Raw genomic sequence first — 13,564 nt, 5'->3', positions numbered from 1 at the left:
TCACTCACTCACTCATCTCATCCTCAAACACACCTTAAAACAGAAAGAAAGAAGAAAAGAAAAAAAAACCAGACATGCCCTCCACAACCAACCCCCCAGTCCCTCCTCTCCCTCTCTCCCGCCCCACCACCACCAGCGCCCCGACAACAACAACAACAGCAACAACAAAAAAACCACCAACACCAGCACCAGCACCAACACCAGCACCAGCAACAGCAACAACATCCTTCTCCTCCACCACCTCTTCGTCCTCTCAATCCACCCCCACAACCCTCCACACCCACACCCACCGCCTCCCCCCCTGGACCTACATCCACCTCCGCCTCCTCACCACCACCACAGGATCCCCATCCACCCCATCCGCTGGATCCCCATCCCAATCCCCCCTCGACGCCCTAACCACCCGCCAACACCTCACCGCCGCCCTGCGCGCCCACCTCGGCGCCCACGGCGCCGCGGCGCCGGTCGACATCTTGCGGGTGGACGGGGCGGAGGCGTGGATCAGGGTGCCGCGGGAGGATGGGGCGGGGGTGGTTGCGGCGGTGGGGGGATGGGTTGGCGAGGAAGGAGGGAATCAAGGAGGAGGGGTGGCGTGGGTGGTTGTGGGGTGGGGGGGTTGGTTGGGGGGATTGGTGCTTGGGGAGGGGGGTGGTGGGGTGTTTGGGGAGAGGTGAGGGGAGGAAGGGGGAGGGGGAGGGAAGTGGTTGAGGAAAGGAGATGAGAGGAGAGGAGAGGATAGGTTGGGTTGGGTTGGGCTGGGATGGGATGGATGGATGGACGGACGGACGGAGTATCTTTTCCCTTTTCCCTGTCCGATTTATTGGGAAAGAGGAGAGAGAAATAAAACAAAAGAGCAACTGCCGCGAAACTAGCGGTTCTACTTCCGTCGCCTATTCCATTGGAAGCATGCGCGCTGAGACGCGAGCAAAGACGAAAGGCCGCCTGCTGTGAGGAATCTACTTCCCAAAGAAGCGCCAAGCAAGCAGAGGCACAGTCACCCAGCTGGGCCGAGATGGGCTCACACACGCATAAGAGTAGTCTTGGGCCGACGAGGAAATTCACTCAAAGCGACAGGCAAGGCAAGAGAAATCGAAGAGACCAAAGTCACCATAGAAATCAAAACCAGGATGAGCTTTGGGTGCGGAGTGATTGATATTCGAGATAAACAGCCGCACAGCAGGAGCATGGCGGCTAATCCTGCAGAGAGAGAACCCCCAAAACTCCCCTTCGCCCGTGTAATTCCGCCTGCAAAGTTCCGCGCGGCATAAGGCCAAATCGAGGGGAAAGAAAAAGCCAAAGCCGAGTCCTCTTCCTCCGCTCGTTTGGATCTCCCTCTCTCTACTCCCTTAGCAGATACATCCCCGCAGTTGGCCTTCCCACTTCCCGGCCTGAGAAGCTCTTTAGTTCTGCTTCCTGCCATGCAACGCCATCGGTTCATACTCGCTGTATCGATTCCTTTGTCTGAGCCAAGGGGGTTCTCAAACAACGACGACAGAGACCCTCTCATCCAAGCTTTTTTACTCTCACGCCCTCAATCCTCATTTGTTCGCTTTCTCCAGCCTTCACAGCATATGTGGAAACCCCCGAAGAAATCCGGTATAATCTACCCCCAAACAAGAATATCCCCGCGTAAAACCGCACGAACTTGATTTCGTCCTGTCGTCCAAAAAATGATGACTTTACAAGTAAAAAGGAATGGGAGTCGACTGCCTTAGTAGAAGGACTCAACCATTGTCTCCTTGTTGGTGGTGTTGATGGCGCCAGGACCCATGCCCTCGCCGAGGCGGAAGACGGATTCGATGACCGAAAGCTCTGTCGCCGTGGTGTCGAGTCCTGCAGTTGCGGAATCAGCCAAAACCGCCAGCCACGCAAGAAGAAGCGCCGAAGAGCCTGGCGAAACAAGCCGCGGAAACGTAAAAAAAAAAAAAGGCGACATACCAGTAACAGCCATCCAATCGTTCACGACCATGCCAGCACCAACGACCGGCGAGCCCCTGTTGACGCTGCCCGCCACGAGCGGGACCTGCAGCAAGCTCGACAGCTCGTCCTGGTCCTGGATGCTCGTCTTCGGATGCACGATGCCGCCCTGATTGCTCAAGCTCATATAGCTCCCGACGAGCACGTTGTCCGCGACCGTCTGGCGAAAGACCTCGACGCCGAGCACATCCGCGACGATCTCCTCGGTCTCGCGCTCGATGTCCGGGTGGACGAGGGCGACGTGGTCGTTGCAGCAGATGACGTTGCCGAGGGCCGACAGGCGCTCCTCGATGCGCTGGATCTTGACCGCGTCCGGGATGCTGTTGCGCAGGTGCTGCAGCTCCTGGTCCGTCGTCGACGTCGGCACCAGCAGGCCCTTGCGGTTCCCCGCCGTCAGCCGCCCCACGATGCGCGTGCCCGCGATGGTCGCGTGGCAGATGGGCACCACGTCCTGCAGCTCCGCCTCGAAGACGGAGTAGAAGTTCTCCGACGCGCCGACCGCGACGAGCGCGTACGAGTTGGTGAGGGTGGAGAAGACGCCGACTCTGTGGAGCACGGGGCGAAGGGGGTTTCGTTAGCTGCGTGTTGCGTAGTGTGGTTTTTGCGCGGGAGAGCGGCGGGAGAGCGGCGGGGGGGAGGAATTGGGAAACGGCAGCGGGGTGCTATCGCATGGCATTCTGGCAGAGGGGATCCGGTGACGGAAAGGCAAGAGGGCGTTCACGGCGGTGGCTTCATGCTCCGTATGCCGCTGCGGACGCCCAGTCTAAACCGTGCCGTGCCGTGGCGCATGGTGGGGCAAAAAAGACGCTGGGAACAAAAGTACGCACTCGTTGGAGTTCTCGAATTGCGCGCGGACCGCCATGGCTGCTCGTTCTTTGCTGTTTTTGCGGTACTGGGGGTTCGGGTCGAAGGAGTTGTGGTGAGGGGTATCAACGGTGTGGCTTGGGCGTGCGGTGGTGGTGTGTGGAGGGGTAGGTAGGATTGCAGCAGAAAGGCGGGTGGTTTTCAGAAGGTTTTATGACGAATCCGCTGCTGCGTCGCTTGCGCCCGCGCTTTTGCCGGCCCCGAGTGGTGGCGCTGCTTACCACCAGTCCAGGCACCCGCCCCAATTCCCACAGCTGAAGATCGCCGTGAGTCACCGACCGCTTGAGACAGAAGCGCAGCGCGACGTCGTGGCCCCGTGCTGCGCCCTGTGCCATGCTTTTTGGTGACAGCATGGCGTACGAATTTTCACCATGGCCCATCATGAATCATGCGCTTTTAGCCAAAACAGGCAACTCGCCCCCGGTCCTTGGTACAGTTACCATCTAACCACAGGCCCTGGCGTGACATCTGCAGCCTCAGGAATTATGGCTACTCGAGTACACCCAACTTGAGCTCTGAATCGGATGCAAATTCTCGACATGCTTCCTCAAACCTCACCTGAGAACAGCCGAAAAGTCAACGTATTGATTGCTTGCTCGACCGCTTACTGTCGCAGTAGGAAAAGGACTAAACTAGAGACCTCCTGTGCCAATCAGAAGTCATGCCTGGAATCAGACTCGCTTTGACGCAGAAAACGCCGTTCGAATGCAGACGTGTCCGCTGTGCCTTCTACAAGGACCAACGCGGAAAAAACTAAATAAGAATGAGATGGTGGATGACTGATTGTCAGATGATGCCCGCTTCCTCCTAACCCTCTTTTCCCCAGACGCTTTTTTACCGGAATGGAAAAACCCCCACCATATTTTAATTACCATGGAGCTACTGCTCCAACTCTTGCAATCACCAACCTATACATCAATGCCTCTTCGGCCCCGTGTAGGGCCTAAATTCTGTCCCCGGCGCAGTGTTCTTCCACCGTCTTCTACCGCCGTGGCCACCCCGGCCACCCCTCTCACTGTGCCCACTCGCACCACCGCCTCCGTACTGACTCTGCTGCTGGCTGAATGCCGGCGGGTGGTGAGCCGGAGGACTACCTGGATACGGGCTGCCGACTTGCCCTCCAGGATTACCACCACTGCTGCGTCGGTCGATCGTGGCTGGCAAGATCGGTTGCCCGCCGTATTGCGGAGCGTAGTGTGATTGCGGAGGCCCCGGTGGCGGCGGAGGCCCCGGTTGCTGGTGCGATGGCGGCGGCGGGCCGCCCTGTGGCGGTGGAGCACCGTACCCCGGCGGAGGGGGAGGATACCCCTGGGGCGGTGCGTAGATGGATTGGTATGGCGGAGGGCCTGGTGGACAATTGAAAGGCGGTGAGAAGAATGGCACGGCGCTAAGGTGGGGGTTAGGTGGAGGGTAGCTGTAGTTGTACGGACCTGGTACTGGAGGTGGCGGCACTGCTAGGTGGCCGGGTGGCGGATAGCCACCGGGTGGCTGGGCGCGAGCGTCGTACGGAGGAGCGTAGTTGGGGTACGACTGGGGCGGCGAAGCCGCCGACTGTTGTGAAAGCCGCATCTGCGACTCGACAGTCCAGCCCTGGTGCTTGAGAAAAGCGTTCTGGGGAGGATTCGAGTCAGGCCTAAATGGAGGCGTTGGCCCATGTTGAGGGGGAACCGCTGCCCTCCATCTGTTTTGCCGCTGCTCGAGGCCCTTGTCACGGCTGTTGGACCGCTTCGGTGCCTCTACCGGCGACGCTGCCGCCGGCTGCGCACCAGGTGGCTGCGAAAGCACACTGGCTGCACCAGATGACCGTCGAGAGCTCGCAGCATCATTCGAGACCGATGCTCTCGATGCTGGAGGCGCCATTTCAGGCCGCTCAGAGAGCCGGTCATTGATGCTGGTCGCAGTTGCGGGCGGAGTGGTCCCAGAGGGACTGTCGGCTCTGCGCGGAAAGTTCGAAGGGTTTAAAATCTGTCGTATCCTTGCCAAAGGCGTCTTGTCAGCGTTCAACGGACTGGTAGGCCTTGATTTGTTGTCAATTGTGATAGTATCCCAAAACGTCTTCCGTGCAGGCGGCGCCTCCTGCCTCGTCGCCTCTGTTGGCGCAGTGGTCGGACGCTGCTGCGCAGTCCCAACAACATCAAACGTCCTGTCCGGCTCAGAGAGCGTGGACATGTACGACTCATGTGCACGTTCGCTACGATCGACAGGCTGCGAGAGCTGAGCAGTCAGACCAGGTTGTGAAGAATCAGAAGGCTGACCAGAGTGTGCAGCTAGACGAGGCGGTTCGGATAGTGGAGCCGATGGAGTTGACGAAGGCTGCGGCAGTGGCTGCAGAATCGCGGGTGGCAATACTGCAGGACCGGATGAGATGAACGTAGACATCTGTGGGGGCGGTTCATCACCCTTGTTCAAAAGATCCGTGATTCTATTTGAGGACACGCTTGGCTGCCTTAGCGGCTGCGGCTCAGCCATCGCCTGCCTCTCTGCACCATTGATGATTGGAGCATCAATCCGCCGCATGTCATTGGGAAGGTATGGATTAATCGAGTCGATAATCGCTCTCCGCGGGCTGGGATCACGAGTCCCGAATCCCGCTGACATGGAAGCCGACATGGCTGAGCCGGGTTCGAGTGGTTCAAGCACGTCGTCCATGACAAGGGGAGCGGGAGTTGAAGTTCTGGATCGAGCAGTCGCATGGATAGGGGTGGTCCTCGCCGATTGCCCACGCCCTCTACGACCTCGGGTGGACTTCGGTGTCGAGGTAGACCTGGGTTGACCGCTCCCCGTCCTCGGAGTACTGATCTCAGCCGCAGGCGTACTGCGAGGCGTAACGCGCTCCTCGTTCTTCCGCTCCTCAACCATGGCAGGAAGAGGGGCCGGAGGCGGAGGATTTTCAATTGCAGAGACGAGCAATTGAAGACCAATGGCGTCCTCATTGGGTAGCGTCTTGACGACCGGCTCAGGTTTGATACCCGTCTCGACCGCTTGGGCGGCGTCAGCCAAGGCGTTTGCGTTGTAGATGGCCAAAGCGTGATCCCGACGATCTGCATCGTATGTGGTAAAGTTCTCTCGAGACGTGACTGCAGCTTTATCAAATTCTTCCGGGTTTTTCTCCAAGAAGCTGTCCCTTTCTTTTCTTGAGAAAGCGCGACGCTCGTAATCTCTCCACAGCTTCTCTGTTTCGAGATAGAACCTACTGCGTGAGTCTGATTTCGGGTCGAGGAAGCCAGTCGATCGCCATTTGTACTGCATACCGCGTCGACGAGGGATGAGACCGTCCTGCATAATTGTTAGAGGATTCTAATTTTCCAAAGCGTAAGATTCAAATGATCATACCTCATCTTCGGTAGCGTAACCATCTTGTTCTTGCTTCTCAGCCTCCCGCATAATATTCAGGAGCTCGTACTGGCATCGTAAGAGATAGTCCTCTTGGATGTTAAAGAAAACGTTCTAGAAGGGGGATTAGTTAGCAGTTTCGCTAAAGAATGGTGGAGGCCTACATGGTATGCCGTCTCGGCAATATGCAGCTCTGCCGCCTTCCTGCGCTCAACGTGTTCTTTTGAGATGGCGAGCTTTCGATCCAGATAACCTACGCGATCGGCGAGTTTGGCATCTAAATCGGCCTTGACGGTTTCGTATTGATCGCTCTGCTCGTGAGCCATGGGATCATCCTCGACATCATTGATGGCACGATCGGCAAGCTCAGCGAGGACAGGTTTCAGCACCTTGACGACAGCACGATATGCCGTCTTCAGTTGCAATTGACGACGAAGGTCGGCTTCGACGCTTGGGTCGGCATTAGGGGCCCTCCGACGGCCAGGCAGCCGTTTGGGCTGCTTGGTAGGGCGTTCACTGCCAGCCTGCTGGTCGTCGGAGAGATGGTCTCTGTCCAGCAAGCCAGCAGAGGGCGGAGTCGAGGTTGCATCCGTGTGAAAGCTTGCATGGGTGGACAAGGTCAGTCCGCCTCGGCCGCCTCTGCCTCTGCCGCGACCCCTGCCCCTCCAGCCTCCGCGGGCACGCTTCCGTGGCGGCTCCGGGTTCGGGTGGTTGGTAGACGGCGGCGGCGGGCCGGCATCGTCGGGCGAGGAAGTACCGTTCACACCATTGGCGTGTGCAAGGGGCTGCAAGTAGTCGTCGCGGCCGGCAGAGGAGCGTTTTCTCTTATTACCGCTTTTGGAAGTTTCCAGGGGTTCCTGGTCGTGATCCTCTGACGATGTGTCCGAGTCGGGAGCACCCGGCACATCTGCATCCATCGGATCACGGTCTGCATGGCGGCTCTGGTGCTCGGCGTCATCGTCCGAGGGCGATTCGGACGGGTGGGCAGTGCTGGGGGCAGGTTGGGTCTGGTCAATTGCAGCAGCATCGGGCTGGGGGTGGGAGTCATTCAGAGAGCTGCGACGGCTGCCGCTGGCGTCGGAGGCGGCAGGCGAGTCAGTGCCAGCAGTGGAGGCGGCCTTGCCAGCAGCGCGCGTCGTCATGTGCAAAGCCTCAGTCGGGTGCCGCCTGGCCGGCTTCGAGGGCGTCAGGCTAGCGGCTCGCGTACTGGACCTGCGTAACCGCGTTTCCGGCGATGTGGCTGGCCGAGATGAGAGGCGTCAATGAAAAGTCTGCGAGCAAGGAGGGCTCAATGTCAAGCAGAATACGAACCTTGCTTGGTCATTTCAGGGCTGCGCGAGGTCGACTTGGCGCCGCCTCGTCTGCGCTTCATGGTGAAGTGGAGGGCTGGGGTTGGGTAGTGTCAGGCGGCTTGGTACGTGGTGGGCTCGCGACCATGTGAGCCGGTCGGGAAGGGTCCAAACTCACCGGAGAATTAATCGAAGCGGTCAGACGGCGATGGCAGAGCTCGCTCGGTCAGCGTCCAGCGGCTGCGACCATGGACCAGTCGACTGCGGTGACAGGAGTGGGCGACGCCACCGCGGGAATGGACGACTATGCACGAGGGGCGCGGCGACTGCGGAGGTCAGAAAAAGAGCGAGCGAATGCAGCAGAGCATTCGGCGGGAGCAGGATGCGGAGCAGGAAGCCGGGCAGCTGCTGCGACGGCAATTCGCTGGCGGCGGGTTAGTTGAGACACATGGGGCGGCTGGGCTGTGCGGATGGTCGAGCTGGTCGCGGGCCATGGCGGGGCGGCAGATGGAAGCACGGCTCTCAGCGACTTACGTGGAATTGCGCAGCGGGGCGAACAGAGAGCGGCGCAGCGCAGGGGTGCAGTTGGGCGGGCGGGGGTGGTGGCGGGCGGCAGTGGGTGTTGATGGCGGGCTCGAGTGAGATGCAAATGCAAAATGGTGCTCGCTCACGAAGGGGACGGGCCGGCGGCGGGCACAACAAAGATGGGCGGGGCGGGGCGGGCTCGCGGGCGGACACGGCGCTGAGCAGTCCTGAGCAGGTCCTCGCGGGCTTGGGGTGCGGCGATGCGCTGGATGGGCCCGGGGGCTAGGACGTGTTGTTTCTGCTCTATTCAGAAGCCAAATGAACAACCTGACAAGCAGCGAGCGAAGCACTCGCCCCGGCCGGCTAGCCCCTTTTGCGCTAGCCAGTTCCCAAAACGTCAGGGAGAGCACGCGAAACTCGGATTTTATCCCAGCCCCAGCGACCAAGTCCAGCTGCCGCAAGCCGCCGTCCAGCCCGCCGTGCCCGCCGTGCCCGCCGCAGGGCTGCAGCCGGGCGGTAGGTGGTGCGCTGCCGAGTGCGCGCGGCCGTACGTCGTCCTCATCGCCTGAGCCTGCCTGGCCGGCCGGCCGCATCCTGACCAGCCCTCAGTCGCGCGCGCATCGAAGCCGCCGCGGCAAGAACGCCCGGCCTGTCCCAACCTAGGGGACAACCACTGCTCGCCACCTGAAATCTTCTAGACCTCCGCGCCGCCAAGCCCGCGCCCGCCTGCCCACTGCCCGCTGCCCACACGCGCTGGCCGACCATTTCCGCCAACATCATCCCGGCCATTCCAACCCTTTGCCCTCCCGGTACGAAAACCGCAACACGTCGCCAAAGCCCCCGCCAAGCCTCAGCTGATTTGCCGAAGCGACCTGGATGCAGGTCCTGCCTGCCGCCGTCAAAACCTGAGATCCTCTTGATCGTCACCAGACACATCCAAGCTTGCAGCCGCTTTTGACGCCTCCGCCTTGTAGATTCACCTGGTATTTGCCTGCGTGCCTCAATCTCCAGCGCAACGCGCCCCCTTGCCCGACCCGTTTGACTACAGCGGCCCGGACCTCGCTCCGCGCTCCGGAACGAACTTCATGCTCGCAATTGGTGTACAGTCTGCGCTGCCTCTCATGACACCGTCCCCACAGCGTTTCGTCTGAAGCACCCAGTCGTTTGCGCCGGTTGCGCACCGCGCCCATCTCCAGCTGAAGCTGCACTGTCATTGGCCTTGATCCATCCGAGCTGCAGCAGCCCCGCCGCTGCAGGGAGCCGCAAGCATAAGCTGCAGCGACGACGTGACGAGCCAAGGAGCTGAGCATGCAAACGTTAAAATATTGACAAAAAAAATAAAAAATAAAAAATAAACGATAACCCGTCCGTCGCCCGATATAAGCTGTCAATAATCGTCCGCGCGAACGCCCATGGTTGCACCATATGCATTAATTAACGAAGTAAGGTACAAGGATTGTAAAGCAAATCAACCCGCAATCGACCATACCCATGTGTTCTGGGATGCGAAGGCGTCATCCATGGCACGTACTAGTAACATACCGAGTAGCTCTTTCTAGGTATAGCCGTCTTTGAAAATACTTCACCACGTCGGCCCCGCAGCGCTGCAACAAGCAACATCGACATGTAAGCAAATACGTTGGCTTTCTCGGCGCCTATTTGTGTGTTTCTCTATCTCCTTTTTCTTTCCTTCTACTTGAGTTCTGAGACACAACAACAACGCATACAACCCGCAGCGAAGATGATGGAGATAGATACGAAGCAAGACATATCCAATATAATTAATGGCCGGGCAAAAGGTCACCTTTTCAAGTCACATCGTCACGATGCACACTTTGTGTCAGACGGTGATCACAGGCGCGGACTGGTAGAAACTGGTCGACTGGATGTCTCATTATACGCTGCTACTACGTGGGGTTTATATAGGTGAACGAATGAAGGGGCACCCAACAAGCGTGTTATTCAAGATGACATGTTGCTGAAGATTACCCTGAATATACGTGGTGTCCAACACTTTGCTTTCTCCAACACCAAAAAAAGGGGGGAAGTTCCACCCGCACCACCCTAGGACCAGACGACCAAGCAAGAAAGTAGCGTCCCCCACCACAACCACGACCACAACCATGACCACGCCACCACACCGCAACCATCCTCTCGTCATCAGCAAACGCAAAAGCGAGCCCCAAAAAAAATGAATGAAAGAAAACAAGAAGCCACATCCCAGCTCGAGCAAAGACAAATCAGGAAAAGGAAGAGGGGGCCGCTAGACCGTCCGCCTCACTTCTGACGCCCCCGATCGAAATAATAATACTCCTTGCGAGTTGCGACAAACAACAGCTACAGGGCCACCGCCAATCCACGTGCGTCTGACAACACCGCTCTCTCTCCCCACTTTTTAGAATTTTCTAACCTTAATCCCTTTATACTTGCTTGCCTGAAGGAAAGGGGGTTGGGATCTTGATCCATGCTCGCGCAAGAGGATGTCGATGAGGCATGTTTCATCGTTCATAATCGAAAGAAGCCCCGATGCTAGTAGTGATGATGGAGGAGGGGTGGAGTGGGGTGGGGAGAAAGAGAGTTTGATGGAGATGCTGAAACGAAACGGAGCCCCAGAAGATGATGGATCGAGCCATATTCCCCCTCTCCACATTCCCCCCCTCTCCCCGTCGTGATGAAACTTCAGGGTCTGGTCGGAATTTGATAGAAGGGAGGGGGAATGTATGAATCATGCCAACGGTGATCCCGAAGTTGCCGTTTCAAAGGACTAGAAGGGGGGAGGTAGGTACACCTTTCACAAACGCACATTCCGCGTGTTTACAACGCAGACAGAGAGGGTGAAACTTTGATGTGCCATGAAATAATTCGGAGTAGTCGTTTTGGTTGTCTTCTAGAACGATGCTCTAAGAAACTAGATGATTTGCTTTGGATCGATCGAGATCGCGCCTATACTTTCGCCTTTCCAATTGATCGCCGTGCCGTCCTTGGCCAACCCCGGTTCCGCGCGCGCCGATATATAGACCTAGAGGACAAGGAAAAAAAACAAGAAACCCCCACTTCATGCCAGCCTTCCATAAGACATTACGGTCGTGCAGCCCGGCTGTGGATAATATAACCAATAATAGAGAGAGATATGCTTTCGCTTCGCAAGTGTGTACCTAACAGACAACAAGCGCCCGCAAAAAAAACAAGATGACTGTAAGGAATGATGGTACCACATCTTCCTTTTTTTCTTTCTCTCCACACACCTCACATCGCCAATGGATACAAGGGGGGAGGAGACAATGCGCGCCAACATTCGCCGCCGAAAAAAAAAAGGGTATCAGGTACACAGAAAAGCAGACAAAGGAAAAACGTGATTTCACTCCCCCCAGCCCACTCAGTTCTCACCCTCCTTATGCAAGTTGACCTTCCGCAAGCTCGCCGAGCTCACGCGCGGACTGTCGCCGTTGCTGAAGATGAAGTCGGGCACCGGGGGCGTGATCTCGCGGGCGGGAGGGCTGGGGCTGCGCAGGCTGCGCATCGACGCGTTGCTGCGGATGCTGTGGCCGTCGTAGGTGCCGTAGGTGCCGGCGGCGGAGGCGGCGCCGCGGGTGCGGCTGTTGGCGCGCGAGCGGCTGGGGCGCGCGATGACCTGGCCGCTGAAGGGGGATGCGACGACGACGGTGCCGGGCGAGGCGGCGGGCGGCGGGTGCGGGCTGTCGGAGCGGAAGAGCGGGTGCACGTTGGCGTCGTCGACGCCCGTGATGGTCGTCATCGACGTCGGCGTCGAGGGCCGCGAGCTGTGCGGGCTGCCGGCCATGAAGGCGGGCGCCGGCGCCGGCAGGTCGTCGAGGTTGAGTTCGAGCACCGGCGGGCCGTTGGGAGAAGGAGAGGGAGGGAAGGGTCCGTCGAGGGCGCGAGCTGGCGAGACGGGGCGGCTGCCCGGGATGGTATCGAGACGGGTGCCGCCTCGTCCGGGGCCGAGGACCCTGAGCATATCCTGTTGTATGTCGGCCGACTGTGTGGCGATGTCCCGCGCCTGCTGGTCGACACTGGAAGTGTCCCAGCTCTCGAAGCCGTCCGAAGGGGCTATGGAGTTTGTCCGCGTCGTGTTGCCCGAGTAAAAGCTTCCGGACTTGCGGAGAGAAGAGGTCATCGAGAGGAGTCGCGTGCGGGATGTTATGGGGCGGACGACCTGTTGGAGGGAGGACCGCCAAGAGTCGCGAGACAATGTATCGGTCGAGAAGGTCGGGGACGCGAGGTCTCCGCCCGGGTTTTCACCCTTGAGGTCGAGCATCATCGGCGGTGCTCGATCGCGCATTTCCTGACCGTGGATCTCGGTCGGGGAGCGGCTCAGGCTCGCGTCTGAGGCCAGAGGCAGCCATCGCGTCGCGGCGACGATGAAGATGGCCTGAGTCAGCGTGGACAGTGCCCACACCGCGAACTTGGCGGCCATGAAGTCGCTCGAGGCTCCGGAGTCCTTTGCCCTGACATGGTCGATGTGAGATTGGGTCAGGCCGTACGTGACCACGGTGAGGAGGCTGGCGAGGAATAGGGGAACGGAGTAAAGGGACAGGAGGACGGTTCGGCTCTTTGCCGAGCTGTACCACCGCTCATCCCCCCTCCACACAACCTGTATTAAGAATAACACTAAGGCTGCAAGGGCAGCGATGTTGAGAAGAACAGAAATTATCGCCAAAGCGCGGAAGGATAGCGAGGCAAGGGAAGCGGCGGTTAGCGCCGAAAACGCAACAGTGACGATGCTGAGTATCGTGGCTGCCAGCGCCAATGTGGAGAGGGTGAGGCGGCGCGAGGAGGGCTCTCTTCTAGAAGCCATGGATTTTCTTAGAGAGCGAGAGTCGATGGTGGAGAGGGACATGTCGCAACGGTGAGCCTGTGTGGCGGCGAACCCTGGCGATTTAGGGTTTGCGGTTCAGATGGATCCTGGTTGAGGGGGTCGGAGATGGGATGGAGCCTGATGAGGCTATTGAGCGCTGACCAAGGGGCTTGACAGCGTAGCGAGCGGCGAAGGAAGGTTGAGAGGGTCGGGTCGTCAGGCCACGGACTGAGACATCAGGTTCTCGCCACAGGAGGAAAAGACTTGGGAGGGGGCCGAGTCTTGAGAGGTGCGCTGGTGCGGCAATAAGCAAGTAGTGGGCGTACAGGCGCGGTTGAGAGACAGGGAAGTGTATGCTGTGGCCGGGCGGTGAGGGGCGGTCCAAGGTTATGGTTTCGAGTAGAGATCGGAAGCGTTCCCCGGGCTTGTAGCTTGCAATTGCAGGCGGGCGAGTCTGTGCACGATGAAGCTGGGTCCTGGAGCAAGACGGGGCAGGTATGGTATAAAGCGAGTGACTGAGGGGGAACGAGAGTTGAGGCGGCGGCCGGGCAGGAGTGTATATCTGGGCCACTCGGGAGCGATGGGGCCGGGGCTAGTTTCGAAAATTCGTGATGCAGTCCGTGGCTGTCTTGCTCAGCCTCTGGAATCGCGGGATCTGGCTGATCTACGCTGCGGTGAGGGGACCCGGGGGGCTGGGAACGAGCAGCTGCAGAGAGAGAAAGAAGGACGACAAATGACGGGGGGGGGGGGGGGGGGGGGG

General features: G+C 58.9%; 4 protein-coding genes across 4 annotated transcripts; 1 reads left to right on the top strand and 3 right to left on the bottom strand.

The window, feature by feature from the left end:
- Positions 1-74: 74 nt before the first annotated feature.
- On the top strand, positions 75-674 carry BKCO1_1180005 (uncharacterized protein; the record flags this gene model as incomplete). Its single annotated transcript, XM_020270565.1, has 1 exon — positions 75-674. The coding sequence occupies one exon, from the start codon at positions 75-77 to the stop codon at positions 672-674; it is 600 nt and encodes a 199-aa protein (XP_020124960.1).
- Positions 675-1,711: 1,037 nt separating this feature from the next.
- Positions 1,712-2,839, bottom strand: BKCO1_1180004 (eukaryotic translation initiation factor 6; the record flags this gene model as incomplete). Its single annotated transcript, XM_020270564.1, has 3 exons — positions 1,712-1,833; positions 1,939-2,522; positions 2,805-2,839. The coding sequence occupies 3 exons, from the start codon at positions 2,837-2,839 to the stop codon at positions 1,712-1,714; spliced, it is 741 nt and encodes a 246-aa protein (XP_020124961.1).
- A 917-nt stretch (positions 2,840-3,756) lies between these two features.
- BKCO1_1180003 (loc733926 protein) lies at positions 3,757-7,546 on the bottom strand (the record flags this gene model as incomplete). The annotated part of the gene is made up of 4 exons (XM_020270563.1): positions 3,757-6,117; positions 6,175-6,288; positions 6,339-7,414; positions 7,486-7,546. The coding sequence occupies 4 exons, from the start codon at positions 7,544-7,546 to the stop codon at positions 3,757-3,759; spliced, it is 3,612 nt and encodes a 1,203-aa protein (XP_020124958.1).
- A 3,818-nt stretch (positions 7,547-11,364) lies between these two features.
- BKCO1_1180002 (uv excision repair protein) lies at positions 11,365-12,846 on the bottom strand (the record flags this gene model as incomplete). The annotated part of the gene is made up of 1 exon (XM_020270562.1): positions 11,365-12,846. One exon carries the CDS (start codon positions 12,844-12,846, stop codon positions 11,365-11,367), a length of 1,482 nt encoding a protein of 493 aa, XP_020124959.1.
- Between the last annotated feature and the right edge of the window lie 718 nt (positions 12,847-13,564).

This window comes from Diplodia corticola, assembly GCF_001883845.1.
Source record: "Diplodia corticola strain CBS 112549 chromosome Unknown scaffold118, whole genome shotgun sequence".
In the NCBI taxonomy this organism is placed as follows: Eukaryota; Fungi; Ascomycota; class Dothideomycetes; order Botryosphaeriales; family Botryosphaeriaceae; genus Diplodia; species Diplodia corticola.
Note: the sequence above shows the minus strand (reverse complement) of the source record. Positions and strands in the feature narration are given on the sequence as shown.